Raw genomic sequence first — 27994 nt, forward strand, 5'->3', positions numbered from 1 at the left:
CTAATGGAAACTCATTCCAGCAGCGTCTAGTTGTGGATGGCTGATTAACAAGTGTCCACTGTGTAGGGTTAAGTCCTTAGAAGGAGCTGTGGCCAGTAAATCCAAGGTCATTACAGTAAGAGGTGTTGAAAGTGAGCGGAGGCACTTCTGTCGAGACTGTGCAGTGACTTGTGTTGACGATGGCGGAGCACACTTACACTCTGCAGGGAAGACACGCCGATGGGAGCGACCAACAGCAGGACAAAGGTCAGGGCCTGGCACAGAGTCAGCTTCCTGCAGACGGAGTGAGAAACAAACACCATCAGTCAGTGGGGAACATCACCCTCACTATTTCATAAAGCATTCACACAGGATGCACAAACACAGAGGGGAAGATGTGGGAGTTGTTACAGCCGAGGTGTTTAAGCAGGAGAAGGACGGAAAACAGAAAAGACAGACACCACTGACCCTTCCAACAGCACAAGTCTTTAGGTCATTGATAATATCCACAAATAAGCTGCTGCACACTGGGAACCCCTGTGGGCAGAAGCCAAGGTCAGGAATGCCCCCCCATCCAGCAAGTATCATTAATTCCCCCTGCCCTGCCCAGGCCCCTCACCCACCCCAACAGTGCCTTATTAACTCCTACACAGCCTGAGAGGAAGGGACCAACTGCTGACCCTTACAAAAAAAGATGCTAGAAAACCTGTAAAACCTACTGCTTTTTTCATCTGAATTCCACTAATAATCAGAGTCAGAGTTCTATTAGAATAAACAGCCAGCTGCACCACATCAAACTTAGCATACATGTTTACTACGTGGAAATTTAAACAAACACAATGATGTGATGAGTGGACCTTAAAGTTGCAATGTGTCAGTTATGGCCAGAATTTTAGTTTAAAATGTTAAAATATGAACTAGCATTACGTCAAAGACGTCCATATTGCAGAGACATCTACTGAAATAAGCATGGCATTCTGTGAGTTTATTTCTTTTTTATTAGACTAAAAAAGCTTGAGAGAGACCTTGGAGTTGGCTTGGAAGATAGTCTTATCACATTCTGTTTTTGTGTTTTCACCATGATGAACGCCAGCAAGTTCATTTTGCCTTGTACAGTTTTCTGTTAGAGTATTGATACAACCTAAGTCTGACAGAGCCTAACAGGACTAAGCGGGTCAGGCCGGGTTTGGACAGATATATGTGCCACAAGTGTAATCATGATACACAGGAAAGCTTTAACCATGGTAACATCAAGCAGCATGACAGGGACAAACTCAGTTCTTCAGTACGTTAATTGTGTCGGACTTTGGACAGAAATATGCAACTGGAGCCTCATTCAAGTACCAGCTAGGGGTGTGACTTCTAAACGTGTTAATGCTAAAAATTAAGAAAAACACTAAACATTTGTAAAAAGTCAACAACCGTTTTAACGTTTACTTATGTTTTTACAGTACAGTGCATGGAAGATAAGTGAGACAGGGCTGCAGCAAAACATATGAGACAGGGCTGCAGCAAAACATATTTTAACCACCTAAAAAAAATCAGTATCAGGTTAAGTGTGGGTGTATTGTCTGCCCTTTACCTTCCATAACAGCTGATGGAGGCAGCAGTAAAGCAGCAGCTCCGCTGTTCAGTGGAGTAAAATGAATATTTTTCTCAGTAGAGTCTGGTGTTTTGATAGAATAGCTTTAAATCCCTGTCAGTAAGGGCTGTCTGACAGCAAGGTAAAGCACAGAAAATATTCTAAATATAGAATTAAAAGATATTAATGTCACGATCCCTGCCTTCTCCTCCCTCCAGTATTTTTCCACTCACTCTCCCTCTGCTCACTCTACCTGCTGGCCACACCCACCTACTCTGCCTGCTCTGCTCTCTCACCTCACAGCTGCAGCTCATCAGTAATCAACCCAGGATATAAGCCTCCTCCACACACACACTCATCGCCAGATTGTTCTTCAGCGTTATGCCAGACTTTCCAGCGTTATCCTGCCTGATCTTCCAAAGACGATCCTGCCTGTCCTCGACCTGCTCTCTTCGCCTGATCCCCGGAAAACCTACCTGCCTTCTGTCCCAGACCACGTGTTCTGATTCAGCGTTCCTGATCTGCTCCGCTGGTAAAGACTTCTCCGCCTGGCTCCGACGATTCTGCTGTTTAATCCCCACTGGTACCGCTGCATTCTCAGACTGCTCCTCTGGCTTCGAAACCTCCGCCTGTCCCCGACCATTCTTCCGCCATCTCCTCGACAGTACCTCCACACGTGCTGTCAAGCCGTCGGACTACGGGGTTTCCTCCTCACCCACGCCGAGTGCAGTAAGCTTCGTCTCTTCGCTTCGTTCGCCCTCCATAGACTTTGTTTGGGGTTCCGACCCGAAGAACGAACTTTGTGCTGAACTGCTTCTCCTTGCTGCGTGTTTGATTTGTGCTGGGATTAATAAACATCATTACCAACTACTCCAGTTTACCGGTGTACTGCATCTGGGTCCACACAGCACCCGTTACAGTACAATCTGGCCAAACATGGACCCAGCAGATAACGCCGCTCTCCATTCCCGTCTTGCCCGCGTTGAGGGGATGCTACAGCAGCATGAAGCTCAGCTCACCTCCAACGCAGCTGAAGCTCGCCAATCGGCTTCGGCGCTGGAACAAGCGCTAACTCTGTTAGCCACCCAAGTGCAGCAGATGGCTTCCTCACTGACCCAGCACGCTTCGCCGCCACCGGCCCCCGCCTCACCTGCTCCACCACAGATGCCAACGCCTGGTCCGGTATCCGAACCTCGGGTGGGGGTTCCGGAACGATACGCCGGGGATCCTGAGGGCTGTAATCCATTTTTGACGAACTGTTCAATCCTGTTTGCCCTGCAGCCCCAAACCTTCGCCACAGAGGGAGCCAGAGTCGCCTTCACCATAAACCACCTCACCGGCAGGGCACGTTTGTGGGGGACAGCGGAGTGGGAGAGAGGCACGCCTGCTTGCGCCTCCTTCCATACCTTCGCGGAGGAGCTACTAAAGGTTTTCGGACCCGTTCCAGCAGGACCTGACGCCACTGGGGGTCTCCTGAGCCAAAGACAGGGGAACCGGACGGTAGCCGACTTCGCCATAGACTTCAGAACCCGGGCCCGGCTGAGCGATTGGAACATGGCAGCTCAGTGTGACGCCTTCCTCAATGGGCTGGCCCCGTACATTAAAGACGAGTTGGTCTCGTTCGACCTCCCCAGTTCTTTGGATGGGCTCATTGAACTGACTACAAGATTGGACAGACGAATTCAGGCCAGAAGGAGAGAGCAACGGTTGGAGGGAACTGATCTTCGGACCTCCGTCCGTCGGAATGGGCCGCCTGCTACTCCTGGTCCTCATTCCGATGCCACCCCGGGAGCGGAGCCAATGCAGGTGGGTCGCACTGGTCTGCCCCCCGAGGAACGAGAGAGACGGCGTCGAGGTAATCTTTGCCTCTATTGTGGCCAGGCCGGCCATTTTGTATCACGGTGTCCAGCAAAAGGGAGGGCTCAGCGGTAGACGGGGGCATCCTGCTGAGCCAATCACTGAACTCTGTCCCCAATCAAAGACCGCTGTTTCATGTCCAGCTTCTGTTGGCAGAGGGGTCCCACACCCTCGCCACCTTTATAGACTCTGGAGCCGATGTTAATCTCATCGATGAGGAACTCGCCCGGCAGCTGGAGATCGAGCTGGATCCTCTGCCCTGTCCCATTCCGGCCAGCGCATTAGACGGTCACCTCCTGGGAAGAGTCACGCACCAGACCACGCCCATCTCCATGCTCCTGTCGGGTACGCACCTCGAGACCATCAGCTTTTTTGTGTTGAGATCTCCTAACCTCCCCCTGATCCTTGGTTATCCCTGGCTGCGCCGTCATAATCCCCACATTGACTGGTCCACGGAGTCCCTCCTGTCACCAGATCTGCCTCCAACAGACTGTCACGCCCTTGTCACCTGCCAGTTCCTGCTCTACACCAGATCTCTCCAAGGTACCTCCTGAATATCATGACTTCCGGGAGGTGTTCAACAAGACGAGGGCCACGTCACTGCCTCCGCATCGGCCCTACGACTGCGCCATTGACCTCCTTCCCGGCTCTGTTCCACCTAAGGGGCGCCTTTACTCCCTGTCGGCACCTGAGAGGGAGGCGATGGACATGTACATTAAGGACGCCTTGGCATCCGGCATCATTCGTCCCTCCTCGTCTCCCGCCGGCGCGGGGTTTTTCTTCGTTGGTAAAAAGGATGGTTCCCTGAGGCCCTGCATTGATTATCGGGGTCTTAATGACATCACCATTAAGAACCGCTACCCCCTGCCTCTCATGGCTTCAGCCTTTGAACTGCTCCAAGGGTCCACCATCTATACTAAACTGGATCTTCGCAACGCCTACCACCTGGTTCGGATCCGGGAGGGGGATGAATGGAAGACGGCTTTCAACATGCCTACAGGACACTACGAATACTTGGTGATGCCTTTCGGGCTAACCAATGCCCCAGCCGTGTTCCAGGCCCTCATCAATGACGTGCTCAGAGACTTGCTTAACAAATACGTGTTCGTGTATCTGGATGATATATTGATCTTCTCCCGCTCGAAGCAAGAGCACGTACACCACGTCCAGACTGTCCTGCAACGCCTGCTAAAGAACTCTCTCTTCGTCAAGGCAGAGAAATGCGAGTTCCATGCCTCATCTGTATCCTTCCTGGGCTACGTCATCGGCCATAATCATATGGAGATGGACCCTGCCAAAGTTTCAGCGGTTACCTCATGGCCTGTTCCTGACTCCCGCAAGCAGCTGCAACGCTTCCTGGGCTTCGCTAATTTCTACAGGCGATTCATCCGGGGTTACAGTGCGGTGGCGGCACCTCTCACGGCTCTCACCTCCTGTAAGATCCCCTTCCGTTGGTCCCCGGCAGCTGAGGAGGCGTTCCAGCTCCTCAAACGACGCTTCAGTTCGGCTCCCATCCTCCTGATCCCGGACCCTGAAAGACAATTCGTGGTGGAGGTGGATGCCTCCGATGTTGGGGTGGGGGCTGTCCTCTCTCAACGCTCCGCTGAGGACCAGAAACTTCATCCCTGTGCCTTCTTCTCTCGACGCCTATCTCCAGCAGAGAGAAACTATGATATTGGCAACCGCGAACTGTTGGCGGTTAAATTGGCGTTGGAGGAATGGAGGCACTGGTTAGAAGGAACCAAAACCCCCTTCCTCGTCTGGACAGATCATAAAAACCTTGAGTACATCCGCTCAGCCAAGAGACTCAACTCCCGTCAAGCCCGGTGGGCCCTGTTTTTTGCAAGATTCACATTCACCCTGTCGTACCGACCTGGTTCCCGCAACATCAAACCTGACGCTCTGTCCCGTCAGTTTCTGGTTGGGGAGGAGGACTCCTCCAACCAGGACAGTATAGTTCCTGCCTCTCGTCTCCTGGCCGCCCTTACCTGGGAGATTGAGGAACGGGTTAAGGCAGCGGTGGAGGATCAGCCGGGCCCCAGCTCATGCCCTCCGAACCGGCTCTTCGTTCCTCAAGGACTAAGATCCGAGGTCCTACAGTGGGCTCACAGTTCCCGTCTCTCCTGTCATCCAGGAATCGCCCGGACCAAGGAGGTGGTGCAACGGCGGTTTTGGTGGGCCACCATGGACGAAGACATCGCTGGCTTTGTCAACGCCTGCCCGGTCTGCAGCCAAAACAAGACTCCACGGGGGGCTCCTGCCGGATATCTTCAGCCACTACCAGTACCTCATCGCCCCTGGTCCCACATCTCCTTGGACTTTGTAACCGGTCTGCCACTGTCAGGAGGCAACACCACAATCCTGACAGTGGTAGATCGGTTCAGTAAGATGGCTCACTTCGTGCCACTGCCCAAACTCCCGTCTGCCAAAGAGACTGCTGAGTTGCTCCTGGAGCATGTGTTCCGACTCCATGGCCTTCCTTCTGATGTGGTCTCGGACCGGGGTCCGCAGTTCACCTCATCATTTTGGAGGGAATTCTGCCGTCTCCTGGGTGCTTCCACCAGCCTGTCCTCCGGGTACCATCCTCAGTCCAACGGACAGACAGAGAGGAAGAACCAGCAGATGGAGACGGTACTTCGATGTATGGCTTCTAAACACCCTGCCTCCTGGTCCTCACAACTGTTGTGGGTGGAATACGGTCACAACACTCTCACCAGCTCAGCTACTGGCCTGTCCCCATTTCAGTGTGCTTATGGGTTTCAACCCCCCCTGTTCCCGGACCAAGAGAAAGAGACTGCCTATCCTTCAGTAGAAGCCTTCATCCGTCGCTGTCGTCGGACTTGGACCCAGGCCAGGTCCGCACTGCTGGGGTCCGCCGAAAGATACGCTGCAGCTGCTAACCGTCGCCGTTCCCGAGCCCCCGTCTACCAGGTGGGGCAGAAGGTATGGCTGTCGACCCGGGACCTTCCCCTGCGGGAGGACTCCAAGAAATTGGCCCCCAAGTTCGTCGGACCGTTCCCCATCGACAAGGTGATCAACCCGGTGGCGGTCCGCCTACGACTGCCCCGAACCATGCGGGTCCACCCCACCTTTCACGTCTCACGACTCAAGCCATTCCGAGAGAGCCCTCTGCAACCTCCGTCCCGACCTCCTCCTCCTCCCCGCATCATAGATGGGACCCCGGCCTATACGGTGCATCGCCTGCTGCGCTCTCGCCGCCGTGGGAGGGGCCTTCAGTACCTCGTCGATTGGGAAGGGTACGGTCCGGAGGAGCGGTCCTGGGTCCCGGCGCGCCAGATCCTGGATGGCGACCTCGTGGCGGAGTTCCATCGGCGGCATCCCGACCAACCCTCCGGGCCCGCCTCGGCACGTGGGGGATCCGGTTCTGCTTCCCGTCCTGCTCCTGTGTCCACGCCGCCCGGGGATGACGACGTGGGTTCTGCCTCGGAGTCCGGTGGTGCCCTCTCGGACGACGGGGGGAGTGTGTCTGGGGTCTCCGAGGAGTTCTGATTTGTGCTGGGATTAATAAACGTCATTACCAACTACTCCAGTTTACCGGTGTACTGCATCTGGGTCCACACAGCACCCGTTACAATTAAAAGATGTGCTGTTTGATTATATGTACGTGACACGGCGGTTTTCTACTTCGAAGTTAGCGTAAATAAACAGTTATGATTGTGACTGGGTCTATATCATAGACTGTATAAATAATACAGGTTTATAGCAACTAGCTGATAGAGGGCATATCTCCACATGCTGTAGTCAAGTCGAACATACTACATCAATAAATGAATTCTCCCCTGGTACTTGTATACTGGTACCTAATCGAGCAATAACTGAAGCTCCACTAAACTGTGCATGGAAACATATGTGTGATAAAAGTCAGGAAGAATGTGCTGTTGTGTGCTGGTATCAATAAATAAATGATGCTGACCTTGGAGGTCCATATTCGTGAAACAAGCAGTAGACTCTGATACAAACCTTGCGTATGATCTACTATCTCACCACAACACTAGTTTCATTTTAAGGCAGAAAAGCAGAGTATTCTTACAAATAAAAGTGAGTCACAGCAGTTAAAGACCACTGTAGCACCAGCACAGTAAGCCACTTCTCAGGTGCTAACAGGAAAGAGCTCCACTGAGCCTTGTGCAGGGTGTCTACTATTTTTGCTGCCTCTTCGCCTTCTTCACCTCCAGGCAAACACAGCAAGGTAACTGTTGTTCTCCGTCTTTTTCTCCCTCTGACTCATCAAAAGGACAAACGCCTTTTCTGAGAAGTTCCGGTGATTCTTGGAAAGTCCCTCTCTTTGATTGCTTCCTGGCATCGCTGCTCTGCTGACAGCAGCACTGTGTCATATGTTTAAGGGTCTGTTTCGTGATGAGGCACGTCATTTTCATTGACACACTCAGAGGAAAAATAGATCAGATGGGTTGGAAAGTTACAGCAACTTCATTTTCTCTGTCTTTATCCCTGACCTTGTCTCCCACGTTTCACTTTGTCCTCCGTCAGTTCCCAGTGTGTCTGTCATTTATCTCCATTAGTCTGTTCTGTCTCTGTTATCTCCCCGGGCCATAAACACGGAGCTGCTCCACAGCTTTTGGCTCAGTCCCAGGTCAGTAGTTGCCCTGTCCAATTAAACGATACACATCTCCCTCACACTTGGCTGAGCAGCCCTTCCCTTCAGCGACCTCAGCTCCCATCTTGGCCTTACATGGGGGAATTCATATCAGAGGAACAAGGAAGGTCGCCTTGACCTAAAGAGGTAACGGGCTCATACATCATGAATGATGTAAGAGGCCTTTTTATTTCACACAGACTTTATTTTATTTCCAGAGTCTCAGCTTCATGACTACAGGGCCACTGGGCTTTTTTAAAAGCACACTACACTGCTGTTAACATGAGCATCACCTGGCCTGGGAATTTAGGATTGCAATGTCAAAGACGTTTTCTTAGACCCGAAACAATTCTCCACTTTGAGTGAGTAATTGAGACGAAATGTACCTGTCGTGGTCACTGTGGGTGGAAAAGTAATTTTAAACCATGTGTTGTACCTGGTGAAAAAGCTGAGGTAAAAACTGGGTTTTTATTCTCAGAACAACTGTTGTTTTTCTTTTAATGGAACAAAGCGTCTTGTTGCTGCAACTTTCCTTTACCTGTATTGGACTATGGTGATCTTTTGTACATGCACGCCTCTGCTCAATGGGTGGGTTTCCATTAAAACTTGCATTTTTTGCAAAAACGTTTTTGTGCTCGCATGAGGTGGTATTTCAGGCGTTTCAAAAAAGGCAAATTTTGCAAAACTGCAATGTAAATGCTTTTTTGGCTTTTCTAGGTCACATGATGCTATGGCTATGTGCTTGTCAGTAGTAACTGGCTCCCTCGGCTCTTGTAGCAGCAGCTACAAGAGCTGTTATTGCATTGCATAACTCTTCAAAAGTTGAGCGGATCATCGCTCCATAACATGTCAATGTGGCCCTGGACTGGAAATAATGATGGCGGTGGCTGCAATGGAAACAAAACTGCTAATGTTTTGAACATCCATCGCCATGCTTCTTGAAATGTTATCGCTAGAGGAGAAGTCACATAACATCACTCGGTGAAAACAGAGACATCTAGCTATGTGTTATATTGACATTTTGAAAATATCTTCAGTTTTGCACAAATCTGCAATGGAAACCTGCCTACTGTGTCCATATAGTTGACACAGCTCACCACGCATCCTTGAGGTTGATTACAAACTGTAAAGCTCTTACTCACCACTGTGAGTTGTACTCTCGAGTAGGATGCCCTGCTCTGGTGACCCGTAGGCTCTTACATCAGTGCACCTTTGTATAAAAGGCAATTCTTGGTCTGCTCCCACACTACCACTGTGTTTCTATTAAGCAGAAAAGTACCCAACAGTATTCATTGTGTTCTCAGGACCTCTTTATGCTTTTTGTCCCAAACATTTGGACAGACATTGGGAAAAGGGCTTCTGGGTATTCTGCACCCTCAGCCTGGAATTTTTTGCACAGTGACTTGAAACTCAAGGATCTGCTGTCATTAAATGAAATCTGAAATCAAAGACTTGGGCCATGTCCGTACGGAGTCAGGTTTAGGTGTATCTGAAAAAGTTTTTTACTGTATGGACGTTTCGTCCGCGTGAAACTGGGGTTTTGGGAGTCTGAATACGCTAATTTTTGAAACCGGGTCCCAGGGTGAACAAATCTGAAGATGCCACCCTTGGGTTTCCGTGTTTACAACCCATACACATCTTTCCTGAACTGATGACGCCATAGCCCCACCTCTCCCTTAACAAGCGTGCACTAACCCCGGCAACAACAAGAACAACAACAATGGCGGATTATAGTGTTGCGTTCGTGCTGCAGAAGCTACTGAGCGTGATATGGCTTTTACAGCAAAATCTCAATTCTAGCTCCATTTGTATTCTTTGCCATCTTCTTCTTTGTGTGTTTTTTTTACATTGCACGAGTTTTATGCGCATGCTCCATGTCTTATTCTCTGTTTTTGGTGTATTTACGTGGCAGCGTTACAGTACCACTTACAGGCCTGGCATATATACTACAACATTTTCAGTGGTTTTGTGTCGACACACACATTTCTTGAGACAATTGTGGACATGGCCTTAGAAGCAGATTCTATAGGATGTTGATGTTTTAGCATGCCCGTGATGTCAGGACAAGCACATGGTGGGATTACGCTGCATGTGGTTACATTTGGGCAACAACAGCACATGACAACCAATGCTGGGACATCAACAACTGCACATGCTGCCACGGATGGTTAGAATTAGGGGAAGGAGACACATGGTGAGATGCACAAAAATCCATCACGTTCAGACGGGAAGTGAATGCTGGACTCCTGCATGAAAGTCCAGGGTTTGTTAGACCCATCCACCACCTATCCTGCCCACCCTATAGGCGCCCTCGTGCTTATATGACGTTTTTATAACCTGACGCCGTTCTACGATATTTCATGTTGACATAACAGGTTCCGTCCCACCGTGTTCTCAAGTGACATGGCAAGTGCCGTCCAGCTATCATATAATAACATAGCGACCGGTTCTGTCCAGTCATGTTCTCACCTGACACCATCCAGTGGCATTTCATGCAGGCTTGAAAGGTGGCTGTTGGTATAGTGATCGTACGCCAAAAGCACTGTCAAAGCGACAATATTATACGAGTTTGAAGTGAAAACAGACTTTGTTTTCTCCCTTTTTGTGGACCCTTATGAACTAAAAGAATAGGAATAATCAAGGAATGGACAAAGGCAGATTTTATGACATCTTCAGAGGTGGGGTGTCATCACTTTTTTGGTCTCTCTTGTTTACCATGCTGATAAATCAGAATGAAATTTTATTTGGTGTTCATGGTTTCTGTAAAATGAACTGAGCGATTAATTTGTGGAGAATCTAACCAAGCTCATGATGTGTGGCATTTCCATATTGACAAAAGTTTCCTTTTGCATTCCATTTGCATTTTGATGCACGATGCTGAGTCATTTGGACCTAATGTTAGATCAAGCCAGTAGCTGGTGGGGACCCGGTGAGTTTTATTAGGTTTTAATATTCTAAAGCTGAGACTTTATTTGAAATCAGACAGAAATTTTCTGTCTTTGACCCTGACTTATTCTTATAATCCTATCATTCATAATGTCAGTGAGGGAGGAAGAGTGACAGCCTGAAGGACCATATTGTAGCAGAAACTTGTTTGCAGCATGTCATCATGACATTACAAACTTCAAAATTATATTCATCATCTGAATTTGGCAATAACAGTTTCATATTCTGAAGCCAAGACTTCGTTTATTTAAAATAAAAAAACAACAACATCAAAATGTAGACATAAATCCATCAAGAAATGAGTCCTTGTGACTGACTTTGATTTGCTTTAGCAAGGTAGATAAAACACTTTTGCACAATTAAATGTATATGTCACTCTATTTGATATGTTCATAAATGTTATTATAAAGGCGAACTAATAAACGCTGTGGTACCTATGCACTTCAGTCATACTGTTTAAAGTGGCAACATTGTCAGATGATGCCAAAGTGTTTTTCCAACAGCTTGACCTGCTGCCCCCAAGTGGCCAAAAAATCTGTCATTGTAATGACAGAAATGTTTCAGACAACGTGTTTTTACTAATTTCTGTTAAAACAAAAAATGGTGCATTTTTCGGATGATTGCATTCATTTTCACTGATGAAAATACTTTTGTGTGTGTGTGTTTGTGTCATAAACACTATTGTCAGTGTTTAGGGTTTAGATTCTAGAAAAGCTCAATTCTGAAGGCTGCCGTGATCCACAAAGCTGAAGTCTCTCACTTTGACTTGATCTTTGGCTTCCGGTTTTGAACATGAAAAGACAGCAGCTCTGGTCACTGGCTGCTTGGCCCCCTCCCTACAGGGGCCCTTTGAGAGGTGAGCAGGGGTCAGTCCGCCTCCCCCTGCTCACATTAAGACTATAGCAGCACATTAGTGAATAGCTCCGGGGCAGGGACAGGGAAATGGTTTTAATCAATACGAGACTGAATGTTTATTTTCACGGACATTAGTCGCTTTAATGACTGAGGACCGAGGAAAAACACGAGTCCCACCCAACAAAAACAACATGAAACTACTCTTATCATCAAATAGGCCACCGAGCTGTTATCTGAACATGGTTGCATTTCAAATGTTCCAACCTGCCAATGATCAGTGTACCTGGACAACCTCATACTGCATCTCATATCAAATACAGATTAATGGGTTGATAAATAATAGTGATGTGCAAATCTCTCCTAACACCAAATTCTTCTACGCTTGTTTTTTATCACATCAACACAACACAACTTCACAGTAACTCACATATCTTGTGGAGCTGTAGCAATTAGTCAACTAATCAAGCCACTGATTCATTAAAAAGTATTTGGCAGCTATTTTGATAATACATTGATCAGCACTCACTCTTTTTTTAACATCATTGCAAACTAAATATTTTGGGAATTTTAGACAGTTAGTTAGTCGAAACAAGTAATTTGAAGACATCACCTTGGGATGGATATTTCAGAATAGGTTTCTGACATTTTATACTTAAACAACTACTCAGGAAAATAATCACCAGACTAATAATCTTTATAATCGATGACTGCAGCCCAAACATTCTGTATAATATATTATCCAACAACACATGTATGCAGCATGAAAAATTCTTACTGTTTCTTCCAAAATGTTGCTTTTAGCCCTATTTGCTTGTCTGTATGTAAGTTAGCAGGGTATCATGGCATAAATTAAGTAAAACGTTGACTGCCAAAGATTTTTGATTTTGGTATCTGAAACATGAGTCAATTAATTGATCATGTTTATTTCTTTCTTTTTTATCACAATAAAGTGAGTACCTTTGTATTCTGGACTGACAAAGCAAATATTTAGAGATGTTGCTGCTGGCTCTGCAAACTGTTGAAGAGCACTTTTCACTATGTGCTGACAGTTTAATATTTTTATAAAAACATTTCTCAAATCTGTTCCACCAGATAAAAAAACATATACAGAAGACAATACAAAATGACACGTACTGCACAAGGTATTCACACAGACACAACAACAATGTCAGTAAAACCAAGGAGCTGATTGTTGATTTTAGAAAGAAGGAGGCAAAGACACACACTCCTGTCTACATCAGCCGAGCTGAGGTGGAGCAGGTGAACAGCTATAGGTTCCTTGATATTACTATCACTGAGAACCTGTCTTGGTCATCACACATCACCACCCAGGTTAAAAAAGCACAGAAAAGGCTCTACTTCCTACGGAAACTTAGGAAGGCTAAATTCCAGAGCAAGATCCTGGTTAACTTCTACAGAGGAGCAATAGAAAGCATACTGACTGGAAACATCACCAACTGGCATGGTTCGTGCACGGCCCAGGACAGGAAGGCTCTACAGCGGGTGATTAAAACTGCCCAGAACATCACTGGTTCCCATCTACAGAGCATCAGTGACCTCTGTGAAGTGAGGTGTCTGCACAGAGCCCAAAGACTACTGAAAGACAGCAGCCACCCAGACACAGTCTGTTCACCCTGCTGCCATCTGGAAAAAGATACAGAAGTATCCGCTGCAGAACCACCAGACTACAGAGCAGCTTCTTTCCCCAGGCTGTGAGACTTCTCACTCATCTCCTCCTTCAACCCCAAAAAGATGTAGCAGGATTTCGGATCAACTTCTTCTTAAACCATGTTTAAGAAAAATTGATTATAAATCTACTTTGTACCTTGAACATATCAAGTTTTATCCAGAAAGGAATCATCACAGTAATCAGTAAGTAAAATAATCGTTAATTGAACTTTTTTTCCCTGCCTGTCCCTCCTCTCACTATTATAGTTGAGTGGTTGACACATGATGAAGATCCCGGATAAGGATCTTAAAATCCTGAACAAAGTCAGACAGTCAGACAGGCAGCATGCTCTCCACCCAGCGTCTGCAGCAGAGCTCACTGATAATTCCTCTGTTAACGACTGATGGTTTGCTTCAGCACGCCCTGACGGACAGGTTGCTCTCACATTCCCACCCTGCTCAAATAAACAACAGCTCCACACTGGTATCATGCAGTTCCACTGAGGCTATGACTGTGCACTGGTTAAAAGTGCATTGCAGGTGAGAATGTGTCCTTTGACCTGATATGAGTCATGTCAACACTGGAGACACCTGACTTAAGATCTGGCCTCCTTTAGTTTCTTTGTGAAGGATCTCAGTCTAAGTGTTTCTGTATGGTGACCCACAGGCGTCCCTTTTACAACTCAAACCCACCAACTTTGCAAAAGCAATCCGTCTTCCATCCAGGGGTCAGTCTTAACCTTTAACCTGCCCGCAGATTGAGCTGTGACCCAGCCAGTGTTTGGGCGAGCCTGGCGGAGGGTCTGATGGTTATATGGAGCATGCAGCTGAATGAATTGACACAACCTTTAACAGATGTTCAGTGTGACGGCTCTGTGCTCAGCTCTGACCCCTGGATCTGTATTGACTATGAATGAGGCAGCAACAATCAAATGCTCCGTGGCCCCGGTCAGCGCGCATTGACAAAACCAGCCTCTTTAAACACAAGTGGAGGTGCTTTGTGTCCCAGCAGCTGCTCCACTTGAAGACGTAGTAAAGCATTTTAGCGTAAATAAAATCACAGACTATTGTTTATGAACTAAACACCCAGAGCCTGTTGGTAAATGACTCAATGAAAGACAGACACTGGTATCAGCTTGTTGGTTTTGTTGCCAAAATGTCTAGTCCCAGCAGCCTCTTGCTCAATATGGTCCCTTCGCTTTGCTTCGCCTCGCTTCAGTTAACTTAACTCACTCCTTCCACAACAGGGAGAACAAACTTGGTATACTGTCATACCTCAGGGATTATGAGATTATCTTTTCACAGCCACTCTGACTGAAGCATAGCCTCTCAGGTCATCTACAGTCATAGTGGCAACATGGGAAACATGCAGTGATGCACGCGAGAGATACTGTGACAAAGAATAACAGACAACATGATGAATGATGAAGAACACCCCCAAAACTTTGAAATATTTAAAAGCAGACATGATTGAGGGTAATCACTTCTACCAGACATATGTCAACCATGACGCCTGTATAGAAATCTGAGGAATGACTCCTCGTCAGCCTCTTCATCGAGCTCGACACATTACACCTAAAACTTCAATCATGAATAAAACGAGTCGTCTTACAGCTGCAAATGTCCCCGCAGGACTGGGAGTTTCTGAGGTTTCCGCCTCCATCAGTTTCATAATAACAGCTAAGAAACACTAATGGTCTGGCGGAAGAACTCCCAGATCTGGATCACCACCAAAACCAAACCAATTGCTCCTTGGCACAAAGCCGACATGTCCATCACATTTCATGGAAATTCCTTCACAGGGTTTTAAAAACATCCTGCTGACAGACAAACGCACTGTGTAAAAACAAAACTCTAATCCTGCTTGGAAGCTTTTTAAACAGTAAAGCAGGAGCTTTTCACCGCATTGGTGTAGAGAGACAAACACAGAGCAGTAAACTTTTATCTGAGTGAACCTTGAAACTGACCTCAGTCTCTCTGACAGAGCAGGACTCAGTGTAACAAGCAGATCAGGTTGAGGACCTGTATAACTGTCTCAGAGACAATTTTATTGATATGTTTGCTTGTGTGTTTCAGTAATAAATTAATGAATATTTAAATTCACAAAGTCATTAAAAAAATGTAATGAACAAGTGTTAAAGGAGTCAAAAGTATGATTAAAATTGTGTCTCAAAGGTACTTTAAAATGTTAGTTAAAAAATGCATTGCCTTTTCATGTATTTCTTAACTAAATGCAGAGAGTAACACCACCCCAGTGGAACTGACAGCATTATGGAAAATGTGATGCTGTTTGGTGAGGTCATAGATCAGTAGCATTGTGGGTAAGAGCAACATGGCTGCAGACGACAAACGCACAACTCCAGAGTGGCGATATTCTACCTAAAGGTGCACATGGTAAGTGTTCTTGATCTTGTTTCATGCTTATGTAATGTTAATGTGCCTTACATGGACACTGGTGATGCATTTTGGTCATTTCATTTTATTTTAGAACATTTCTGTCATGTTAAGTGGACTGCTTAATGATGGAAACTAGATTGAGAGTGAGTGGAAAATGTATGTTTTTTTAAAAAAACTTTTCATTTTTGTTGTAGTTTTCACAGTGTTTGGCTGTGTTTAAAGTGTCTGAGGAAACAAAGACAAGAGCAATTAAATCATAAATGAAATAAAAATAAATCACACATCAGTGCAACACGTGGTTTTGTAGTTCCTCTAGAGGAACCCGGAAACATTACTGAGAGGAGCAGGACGCTGCAGTGGAACATGACATGAGGCAGTTGTTCAAAATGTTCTTCAGAATAACTGAGATGCGACTGTAGTTCCTAGCCGACTGTTTGTGTGGTTTTCTGAGTAAAGCTTTGACTGGATTATTGACTGAAATCACTCCAGGTTGTAGACCCTCAGAAACAGGTAGAAAGCATTGCACCTATGAGTACCAAAGGAGCTGGGACCATAAATCTGAAAATTCAGCCATCATTTATTTTACTAATTACACCTGTGCTTCTCCTACTCCATTATGTCAACATGAAAAAAGTCCTGTTGAGAAAATGTGTTTGCTACTGATTCCAATCCCTGTTAGCTCCGATTCTCAGCCTTTCACATTCTTTAAAATGAATAATTTCAGCAACCTTTGTTTTGAACATCCATGATGGGATTAATCTCTGGAATCTTTCCATTAAAGAGGAACTACGCCCATTTTCAAAATTCATCCATGTTATTCCTGTGGTCTATGACAGTCCAAAAAATATGAGTAAAAATGAACAACTCTTTTCAAAGTCCAAAAACTACAGTGCTAAAACTGAAATGTGTGATATAATGGGGTCTTAGTCTCAATGGATCCCTAGTCTGGGATCCATTAAAGTATGATCCTGTGACAGAACTTTAAAAAATGAGCTAAAAAAAACTCAAAAATGAGCTTGTCATTGCAAAAATATACTTCAGAGTTTGTAAAATCATAATGATTTTGTTATTTTAAAAAAGACTTAAGGAAGTTGTGATACCTTTAGCTTTTATAAAACTATAAAATAGACAAGTAGCTAACAGAGACATTTAAAGAAGAAATACTGATGTCTTTCTTCAGAGCTCAAAGTCCACATCCACAGGGAACAAAAGCAGTGAAATTCCTCCCCACAGGAAAGAGTGACATCATAGCGTGTAACACCAAATTAGAGTCCTCGTTTTGAAGCTATATGCTCAGTGTTCCATGGTAAGTAGATTAAATCTGTTCATGGGGCTGACGGCTCCTTCTCAAACAAATATTCCTTTAAAGAGTTATCAGAGAGACAGAAAATGTGCCCTGAGCCAAATCTTTCAGTGTGTGCCGACCGGTCGGACATACAGCGGTCCATCAGATACACGGCCTGGACATTTCTCCTGACACATTATATCAAAAGCAGCCCATAAAAGGTATAATCACACTTTAACATGTTGGGTGCAGAGTGCAGAAATGTCAGCACGTAGTGTTTCCACTGAGGAGAGTAATCCTGAGGAGCTGAGGGAAAGACATGGTCAAGAGAAACTGAAACTGCAGTCCACAGTGTTTGTGCTCTCTGTCGCAGGGTTGGGATTAGATCGCATATGAGCAGGATATTTATAGCAAGTGACATTTAGGAGATAAAGGTAGTGTAGCAGGATGGGTGGAATCACAGATACTGTGTGGCAGGAGGATTACCTCACTGGCTGGCAGGAAGTAGCCTACAGTAGACTGAGTATGACTTCTGCCCCCGGAGAAAACCTTCACACACCACAGGTTAATACAGGATCCACTAAACCTCTTCAAGTGAAGTTTCTTTGATGCAAAAGTCAAAGAATACATGGCATGTTGCAAATATGCACCCAAAATAAATCTTTTTTTTTTTAATCTGTACTTTCTCCTGCACCGGAAAGACAAGATGATTTTACTTTTAATAAATCTGGGAAACCAATTACCTTGAAAAAATGTAAGTAAATACAGCAGTACTCTTAATTTATGTCAACTTTTTATCTAATTGTTAAGTTTACTTAAATCTTAGTTATATGTACTCAATTTTGTGAAGTTGTTGAAACTTAAATATGACAAGTTTAATTGAATCAGTCTTTATAAGTTTGAGCATTTCAGTAAATCAAGTTCACTGTGTTATATATCTATATTCTGCTGGTCGTAAACTAATCAATCATATTTGTACTTTCTTAAACATGCTAAGAAAACAGAACTCGCAGGTCTCCTAAATCATTCATTCATCACAAGCAAAGAAGAAATGGAAATTAAAGTTGATCCTAAATCCTGCTACATCTTTTTAGCGTCAAAAGAGGAGTTGAGGAAAATACAGCTAAATTTCTAAATTTTGTTTTGATTGTTGTTGTTTTTTTGGAACAAACACTGGCCTTGTCTCAAGATGCTCAGATTGGCATTTTGTTAAAATGAAAATAATCCAACAAACTAATCATTCTTTGTGTGCTTACTTTATTTATCAAACCCAATCATTTTCCTAAAACCACCCCACAACTGTTCAGTTTAGTCAGACTGACTCGGTTTGATTAAGTCGCTTTACTTGGAAAAAAAAAAACAAGTTAATTTCACTTGTCATTTTCTTATAAATAGATGTAAAGCAACATAAGAGTAAAAATAGTTATATTTAATTTCCTTTTCAAGGCAATCGTTTTTTTTAAGATTATTTTAAGTAAGATCAACTTGTCAGATTTTACAGTGTGGACTTGCTGGGATGAAGTGAACCACAAAACAAACAGCTTCCGACTGGGGGGAAAAACTCAGCTGTCCCTGGAATGTATCACCTTCCATCCTTCACTGTGCCGCAAAGAAATGTTCAAGGTTTTGCAGGGCGCAAGCAAAATGACTCAGGGTAAATATTTTAAGCGTCCACATACACTGTAAAATCTTAAAAGTTGATCTTACCTAAAATAATCTTGGAAAAACTACCTCGAAAAAGGATAGTTTACTTTTTGTTCATTTGAAATTTAGTTGTATTTGCTTATTTTGTGAAGCTGTTGCAACTCAAAAATGATAAGTGAAATGACCTTGTTCTTTCTAAGTGATAGTAACTTTAGTTAACCAAGTTAGTCTAACTCAACTTGTCCATGATGAAGAGGATTTTGCCAATGATGAAGTAAGGAAATCTGCAAGTTCTGTTTTGTTAGGATGTTTGAGAAAATACTAAGATTACTGATGAGTATGCAACCAGCAGAGTATAGCACAGAAAATATGGTTTACTGAAGTTGCTAAAGCTTAGAAAGATTGATTTAATTAAACTTGTTTGGGTTTGGGTTGCAATACCAAAAATGCAATTTCACAAAGTTAGGTAAATATAACTTAATTTTAAGTGAACTTAATTAGATATAGAGTTACATAAAATTATAGTTATGGTTATATTTACTTATATTTTTCAAGGTAGTCGGTGTACTTAGTGTTTTTAAGTAAACTCAACTTGTCAGATTTTACAGAGTGTATTTTCTCCCTGTAATGCAACTCAATCACAGTACAAACAACGTGTACTGTGCTGCTTTCAGCTCAACACTTGCTGTAAATCACCATCAGTGTGCAGCAAGAGCGCTTCGTCAGGGACACATTTCACAGTTTTACCTGTTAAGTAGTGAGGACATAGTGGATCCTTGTGGACTGGCTTCGGTTGTGTTACATTCGTTGTCAGGTGCGCGTTAGTTCTCGTATCATGGTGCGAAACGCCGCGGCTCAGATGCACAGCGCATCCCAGCTGCAGGCTCCGACACACGGATCTCACACGCAACAACATCCATATCCTCTGGCTCCTGGAGAGTCCTGTTCCTCTGCTTCTCTGAGGGAAACTTTCAATCAACTTTGTTTTCTCTCTCTCAGCTGCAAAGCTCGTCCATCCAAACAGCTGTCAGCCAGCTCCCAAAACACATCACATCACTTTCGGGACACTAAACGTGTGCAGTGAAAAAGCGCCTCTTCTGCTGGACGTTCACATGCCACAAAAAGTCTTCTCTGTCACGAAGTTCGGTTTTCTGTTAATTGTTTACATGAGACACCGGCGGCTGTGACTCTAATGAGAATTAAATATGGTCGCAGACAGAGAAAGTAGGGCTCAGTGTTGTCCTTCAAGTGCCAAACAGTGTGATCGTCTCCAAGCAGGTGATTTCACTTGTGCCCAGTCCTGCATGGAAAAGACACTCCTTTCTCAGCGGGTAGCTCCACTGGCTGTCTCTTGTGTTTGTGATCCTCCTCTCATTCTGAACGGCTCCAAAACACACCACAAAAGCTCCGAAATGAGCGCAGAGCCACAAGCTGCGCTCCTCTGCGCCACCGTGTCTCTCTCTCTCTCTCCACCTGAGCGTTACATTCCTGCAGTGAACACGCCTCTCTCCACCAATCACAGCCCTGCAGCTCACAAGCTGATCTTACTTTTGTAAATATAGGAAAACCAGCCCTGACAAAAGTAAGTATATGACAGTATATGTTTATGTCATGTCTTATTGTTGAGTTTACTTAGATTTTAGTTGGATTTATTTCAATTTGTGAAGTTGTTACAACTTAAAAATGGCAAGTTAAATTAAGTTGCTTTTATTTTTTTTATTTTTATGAGCGACAGCAATTCAACTTTTAACTAAACTAACATAGTCTGGCTTAACTGAACAGTTTTATGTATTTTGCAGGATCACTGTTAAATCTTAGTCTTAATCAAGTGACTCTTACTTGAAATAATTTGGAAATGGATAGCCTTAAAAAAGTTAAGTAACTATAACTACAGATCTTAATTTATGTTGACTTTATATCTAAGTGTTAAGCTTACTTGAAATTTTGTTGTATTTACTTAATTTTGTGAAGTTGTTGCAACTTAAGAATGACAAGGGAATTCACCTTGTATTTTCTAAGTGGTAGAAACTTCAGTAAATCAAGTGAGTCTGACTTGACGTGATCATCATAACTAGGATTTTGCCAGTGATGAAGTCAGGAGATCTGTGAGTTCTGTTTTCTTAAAATAAATGTGATTGACTAGTTTGCAACCAGCAGAATACAGATAATTAGCACAGTAAACTTTGTTTACTGAAGCTGCTAAAACTTAGAAAGATTGATTTAGGCTAATGAAACTTGTCATTTTTAGGTTGCAACAACTTCATAAAATGAAGTGATTAGAATCAAATTTTGAGTAAACTCAACAATTTTATATATATATATATATATATATATATATATATAACACAACTATTGAGTCAGACGACCTTGGTTTGATTAAGTTGCTATCACTTAATAATAACAAGTAAATTTCTCTTTTCAATTTTCAGTTGAATTTACAAAATGAAGTAAATAACATTTTAACTAAACCTTACAGATAGATATAAAGTAAACACGATAGTTATATTTACTTTCCATTTTCAGGGTAATCAGTTTCTAAGCTTATTTTTACCAATATCAAAATGTCAGTTTTTACAGTGTACAGTAGAAGTTAAGAAAATGAAACAGAAGTCCAGTAAGTGGTCTTAACTTATGATGTCAGAGTTCCCAGGTTTCATTCGGTGAGTAAAATATTTCTAAGGATCATGGGTGAGTAAATAATGGTTCATCCTTTAATAGTATTATTAAAAGAAACATAAAGATTCATTTTTTGGAGGATTCTTTTGATTATTTCAGAGGAGTGGACAGATTTCTTCACAGGATGGAAAAGTGTTTATGTCCGTTATACCTGCCCCAGGGTTTATTGTACATCACACACACACACCCACACACACACACACACACACACACACACACACAAATCCTTTCCCCATTATCTGTCCCCCCATCACCCCCACCTTACTTACTCTTTCCTGTTTTTTCCACTTCACACTATAATACATCCATGTTCTTTCCCCATCTCCACATCCCATCCCTCTCTCCTCACCTCTCCTCACCTTTCCATTTTTTTTAACAGTTGACTGCTTCAGGGAGACAATCTTCATCTTCATCTACATGTCTGGACACCTTTCTGTATTAATCACTCCATAGCAGCCTTCCTTTACCACAGGGACATCTGAAACTCCCTCACTGTGTAACTGTATCCCTCGGGCATCTCCCTTGTCTCTGACTGCGCTTTACATGTGAAGTGCCACATCCCCTTTCAGCAGGTTGTGTTTTACAATTGCTTGTGCCACAGTATAAATGGATGACTAACCACCTGGCCTCTGTGTGAACTCAGGGCGCCATCTCCGCCTCGGCATGTCACAGTCCCTTTAAGCTCAGCCAAGGTGGAGACAACTCATCCAAGTTGTGCAACAGTTTCAACACGCGACCTTGAACGATCATCTGGAGCCATGCAGACATAACAGGAGACAGGGCAACATGGGTTTCTCCACTCAGAGCAGCAGGGTTCTTAGAGCAGTCCCATCTGTCTCACTGTGATCTTTATTGTAAGAATCCGTTACTACTTGAGAGCTTGTTTCTGACCACACAGGGTCATGTAGCTAAGGTAAATATTATGCAGTATCAGACCACTCAGCAGTACACAGGATATGATGTTCCAGTCATTTGAAGCCCACTACAGATGCCAAAAGAATGATTTACTAACCAGCAAATGTTGATGTGCAGACAGCATGAGCCTGCAGCACCGTAAAACCACATCAGACAGGCAGAAGTGTGGTCTCGCTCCTTAATAACACATACTGTGTGTTTGCTTTCATTATCAGGAAATAAAGAGGACTAAATTATTTCTCTCAAAGAGAAATATAGTTGCTTTACACACATTAAACCACATCTTTAAAAAATAAAACTGGCAATATTGTTGTCAGTAAATCGCATAAAAAGAGTCCATTTACTTGATTTTTTAAAATAAGCTCACTGTGGTTTAAATCAAACTAACAGAAAGAAGTGGTGCATAGGCTAAGGACTACTTTCAGCTGTGGATTAATCCACATTGGGTGCTCTAGTGAGCATTATTTTCAGCAGGACGGTGTATGTGGGACTGTATAAAAATAAACTATAGTGTGTGTGTTCATAGCACTGCAGGAACATGTCACCCAGTGCAACACTGTGGATCACTGATGTTGTGTTGTCATATTATACACATGACTGTTATTGCCACATAAATAAACTTCAATATGTGCATGAATTATATACATGCTATCATACATTATATTTAGAAATTTTTATGTCTATTATTATTGTTATATGTTATGTTATTGTTATCATTATTGTTCTTTTGTATCTCTACCCCCTTCTGTCCCTCTCTCTCTCTCTCTTCATCATTTTTTCATCATCTACTTAAATTTTACAGTTCTTTGCAACATATATTGCATGTCTTTCTGTCCTGGAAGAGGGATCCCTCCTCAGTCGCTCTTCCTGAGGTTTCTACCTTTTTTCCCCGCCCATCCCTGTTACAGGGTTTTTTGGGGGGAGGTTTCCTTAGTCACTGTGAGGGTCAAAGGACAGAGGGATATTGTATGCTGAAAAGCCCTCTGAGACTAATTGTGATTTTTGATAATGAGCTTTATAAATAAAACTGAAGTGAATTGATTGTGATGGGATCTCTCCAGCTGCGATACAGAAATCTACGATTTAAAGTAAATGTCGGACAGGGCTGTAAAGTCGGGAAGTCAGTGGCCACTTCCCTGCTTCCAGTGCCACATTTATCTTCCAACATGGCCATCATTGTGAGCTTAACTACACACCAGAGGTGTGGACCTGAGTTACCTGACCTGGACTCAAATCACAAATTTAACAACTTTAGTCTCAACTTGACAAAATCAAACAGACTTTCAAGTCAACTTGGACTTTAACAACAGTAACTTCTGACTTGACTTGGATTTGTTGAAAGTACTTTATACTTTCCCCCAAAACCACTTGAATACTATTCTCTGGTGGTATGGATTTTGTGTGGGTTTTTTTCATATTGTTTCATAGTTTCCTGGATTTTTTGCAGTGTTTTCTCCTGCTGTGTTTGTGTGCGCTTTCAGAGGCTGGGTGTGGCTTCCTGCTGCTGAAGCTCTGCATGCACACCTGCTGCTCTTTCTACTCATCAGTAGTTTATAAACCCTGCTCTCTTCCCTCATGCTGCCAGATTCCTTCTGCTCTTCATAGAGGTGCTGTCTGCTTATCTCCAGTGTTGTTTGCAGCGAACACTCTTCCACTTTGATTCTCTCGTGTTTTTTTAGTCATGACAATTTGTTGTCTTCTCCATCTCCACTGCATCTCTCCTCCAAGCTCCAGCGCCTTAGCTACATGCCACCCAGCCTCTCTCCACCTGTGCTGTAAGCCACACTGCTTCCTTGTCGCAGCCTACAAACACCAGAGCCATAAGCCCCACAGCTTCTTTGCTTCAGCTACACCTCAACTACTTAAACTCCAGCCTCTCTCCATCAGCCTCAGCTTCACTTTAGTCTGCCTACTGAAGTCTGATCGGTCTGCCTTCAGGTGGATGAACCTGAAAAAACTCAACAATAAACACATTTTTCCCCCTTTTCCCCTTGGCCTCCCCGTGATCTTGTTCTTGGGTCCAGTTTAAAACCACAATAAACCACAATATATTCATCCCAGCAAGTTGACACTAATTCCACAGAACTCCTTTGTTTGAAACAATCCAACAGCCTCCAGTTGTAGGAGAGAACCATAAAGAATGAAGGTTGTATTAGCACCAACTTCATTTCTTACAAAAACTAAAGGTGGTCAACAAAAAAAAGTTTGCAAATACTTTGGGTTGAAAAATACAGATAGACGATACAGATAGACAATAGACGATAGAATATAGACGTAACATCTTCCAACTTCATTCGACGTTTGAGGTTGCACAAAGTCAAGGTTAATATTGACATAGTTAGCAAACTTATGCTTAGTTAACATTTTAACATTAGCGTAATAGCTAACTAACCTTTTAATTAACTTATTTTAACAAGTGAATACAAATTTCAAAAAGCATTCATGATTTTTGTTAATTTTATACTATCTTACTTTGTTGTTAAATGGCATTAAGTCAAGTCAAGTCAGTTTTATTTATAGAGCCCATTATCACAAAACATGGTTTGCCTCAGAGGGCTTTACAGTGTACGACATCCCTCTGCCCTTAGACCCTCACATCACCCAAGGAAAAACTCCCGAAAATTAAACTGAGAAAGCACATTATGGCCTGTTTAGAACTGAAAAGCCAAATGTTATTTAGGATTCTGGACATGACTTGGGACTTGAGTGAAAAGATTTGTGATTTTCTTGTGACTTGCACACAGACAATAACTTTGTCCCACCTCTGATGCCACACACCTGTAGAGTTTCATAGGTCAGGGTGTAAAGTAAATCTGTATTTCCCATCCTCCCTATTCTCACCCCCTTGCTCAGATCATGCTCATCTTTAAACTTGACTTTCCTGCTGATCTTAACAATGAACTTGTAAGGTTTCCTGGCTCTATCTTTCTTGCTTTAATGCTATTGGTAGCTGACATTTTTCATATTCAGTGCAGTTGTAGCCTGTAATTGTTTCTCTGCATTTTTTAGTGACAGAGACAAAATGAGGCAAAAATTCTTAAAACTAATCTGGCGTTACTGATCGCCAGAGGAGTCCGTCCTGTATATACTGACCATGAAGAGATCTGTTCCCAGTGTGACTCTAACCGAAGAAATGGGGGGAAAATATCTACAGTTCTGTATACAGTATATTATAGCCAGGCTATGCTGAAGCTAAAATGAGGCTTCAGCAACCTTCAGTGGGTATTTTGCAAAGTCAGGCTCTTGTCAGTATTCCTCCTTTGTTTTCAGCAAATACATATTGTCCAGGGAAACATGGTAAACACAAAACTGGAATTTTGTTCTAAAAAGACTCTGCTTAAGTGTAATAAAGTCTTTCTGTTTTGTCTAGGACATTCACATTGTAGGTCTAGAGCCTGAAACTTTGAGTGTAAAGGTACAATGTCCTCTGCCCCGTTGTGTTGTGAATAGTACTATCTCACACAAACTTCGCCCTCAACTGGATGCTTTATTCACATAAACGTAGCTGACCAATCTGGACTTGCCTTTTCGAATACATGTGGACTCCACAGCATATAGGGAGGAGGATCCCCGATGTCACACATCCTTTTTGCTCTTTAGTTATTGTAACACACTGGGCCCCCTTTTCAGGGCCTGTGCTTACTGGAACCACACAGGACTGGTGAGATGGGCTGGGTGTATTTCAGCTGTGTTACACCTGACTCTCCTCTGGACATGATACGTGCTCCTTGATGACCTATAAAATGTGGTGCGCAGGGTGTATATTGCTTTTCTTTAGGCCCGTGCAAGGTTAGGTCAAAGTTCCACCCAGTTAGGTTGCGTACCTCCTGGGATGGCTGGGTCCCCTAAAGGTCGTCTGACGATAGCCCATTCTCATTCCAAACTCATTAAATAGTGCAGCTTTGTCATTGCTTTTTGTGTACAAGCATGACGCCAAATCTTTTGTGTGCAAATGAAATGCTGCTGGATGGCATCAGGTAAAAACATGGATGGACATAACCAGTGGCAGTGTTATTATACGCCAGCAGACGGACCAGATTGTGCCTACTGCGTCCACATGAAATGCACACGGGCAGCATCAATTGAGAATGCGACCGGACAGAACCTATCTTGTGCGCATGAAATGGAGCAGGATGGCATCAGTTTGAAACTCTTCTGGTAACCTCATAATATAAGGGGCACAAGAGTGCCTATAGGGAGGGTGGGAGGTGAGGTGGATGGGTTGACAAGACCCAGACGTGAAAGTGGGTGTCCAGTGTTCGCTTTCTGTTTGAATGTGATGTTTTTTTCTACACCTTAGCATGTGCCTTCTTTACCTACCTCTACCTACTGTGGCTTGGGGTAGAGCGGGTCGTCCTCTAATCGGAAGGTCAGCGGTTTGATCCCCAACTCCTCCAGGCAATATGTCGAAGTATCCTTGGGCAAGATACTGAACCCCTAAGTCCTCCCGACGGTGAACGATTACCAAGTAGCAGGTGGCACCTTGTACGGTAGCCTCGGCCACCAGTGTGTGAATGTATGGGTGAATGTGACAATATTGTGTTAAAGCGCTTTGAGTGATCAATGAGACTAGAAAAGCATTATACAAGTACAGTCCAATTACCATTCCATTTACATTTCACCTAATCCTCGCTGTCTGCCAGCATGTGCTTTTCTTGACATTCCAGCATGCTGCCATGTGCTGTTGCACATAAGCACGTGCAGCGTTATCTCACCATGTGCATTTGTTGACATCACCATAGTGGCCTTCCAGAACGTAAAGAGCAGACACAGAAGGATACCTAAAATGTAATATGTAGATGGGGAAGTCCACTGCAAAGCTGCAATATATGAAGACTTGGGATCGGAACGTGTTGCTGATGGCGGGAATTCCACTCTCTATATACTGAGGGGCATGTGTATCCTGGTAGGAACATCCTAATTGGCCGGCTGTGTTTATGCTTTTCTCAGTGTGTAAATGCATGCTCGTGATTAGAAGAGTATTATCCAAAGAGTCCAGTAGCAGGCTCCGACTGTGCTAATAGAACTAGGGTTACAATATTGTCACCGTCATGGTGAGAGGGAATGTACGGTCAAGTCTATTTGTAGCTTTATATGACACTGAAGTCCATACAGTTAGAAAAGGCGTGGAAAGGATTCTAAATTCATATCAACCCTGTAACGACAGTGCTGTAAGGGAGTTATTATTTGATAAATGTTGAGAAATGTTTGCATCAGCAGTGAGTGGCTCCTCTGTGTATATAATGATTAGTTACTGGCTCTGAGGTCTCTCTGCTTGTCTCAGCTTGTAGACACATTTTCCTCTGCCCTCCCTATAGTTCCATCTTTACTGAGCACACTTCACTGTTCACTGCTCCTTGTGGTTACTGAGAAACAGATAGCCAAGTGTTTACAGTAATCATCACATTCATGCACGTACGCTCTGTGTTTGTGTGTGTGCCTGTGTGCATTTGGCAGCCTACAGCGTGCTGCTCTGTAATTAGTGGCTTCTGAGCTGAAGAGGCACTTTACCACTCCTCAGAGACATTAGTGGGGAGGATGGGTGGAGGGGGGTTGGGTGGGAGTGTTACACCCC

General features: G+C 43.9%; 1 protein-coding gene across 1 annotated transcript in view; it reads right to left on the minus strand.

The window, feature by feature from the left end:
- Positions 1 to 20299, minus strand: part of adamtsl5 (ADAMTS like 5) — a 62130-nt gene extending 41831 nt beyond the window's left edge. Inside the window, exons 1-2 of the mRNA XM_042485124.2 lie at positions 19576 to 20299; positions 198 to 273 (exon numbers count right to left, since the gene is read on the minus strand). Coding sequence (XP_042341058.1) covers positions 198 to 273; positions 19576 to 19595 — 96 coding nt within the window. The 5' untranslated portion in view covers positions 19596 to 20299. The remainder of the gene's footprint in view (positions 1 to 197; positions 274 to 19575) is intronic.
- Between the last annotated feature and the right edge of the window lie 7695 nt (positions 20300 to 27994).

Source organism: Plectropomus leopardus, chromosome 1 (genome assembly GCF_026936395.1).
Source record: "Plectropomus leopardus strain MGB_pleo_1.0 chromosome 1, ASM2693639v1, whole genome shotgun sequence".
In the NCBI taxonomy this organism is placed as follows: domain Eukaryota; kingdom Metazoa; phylum Chordata; class Actinopteri; order Perciformes; family Serranidae; genus Plectropomus; species Plectropomus leopardus.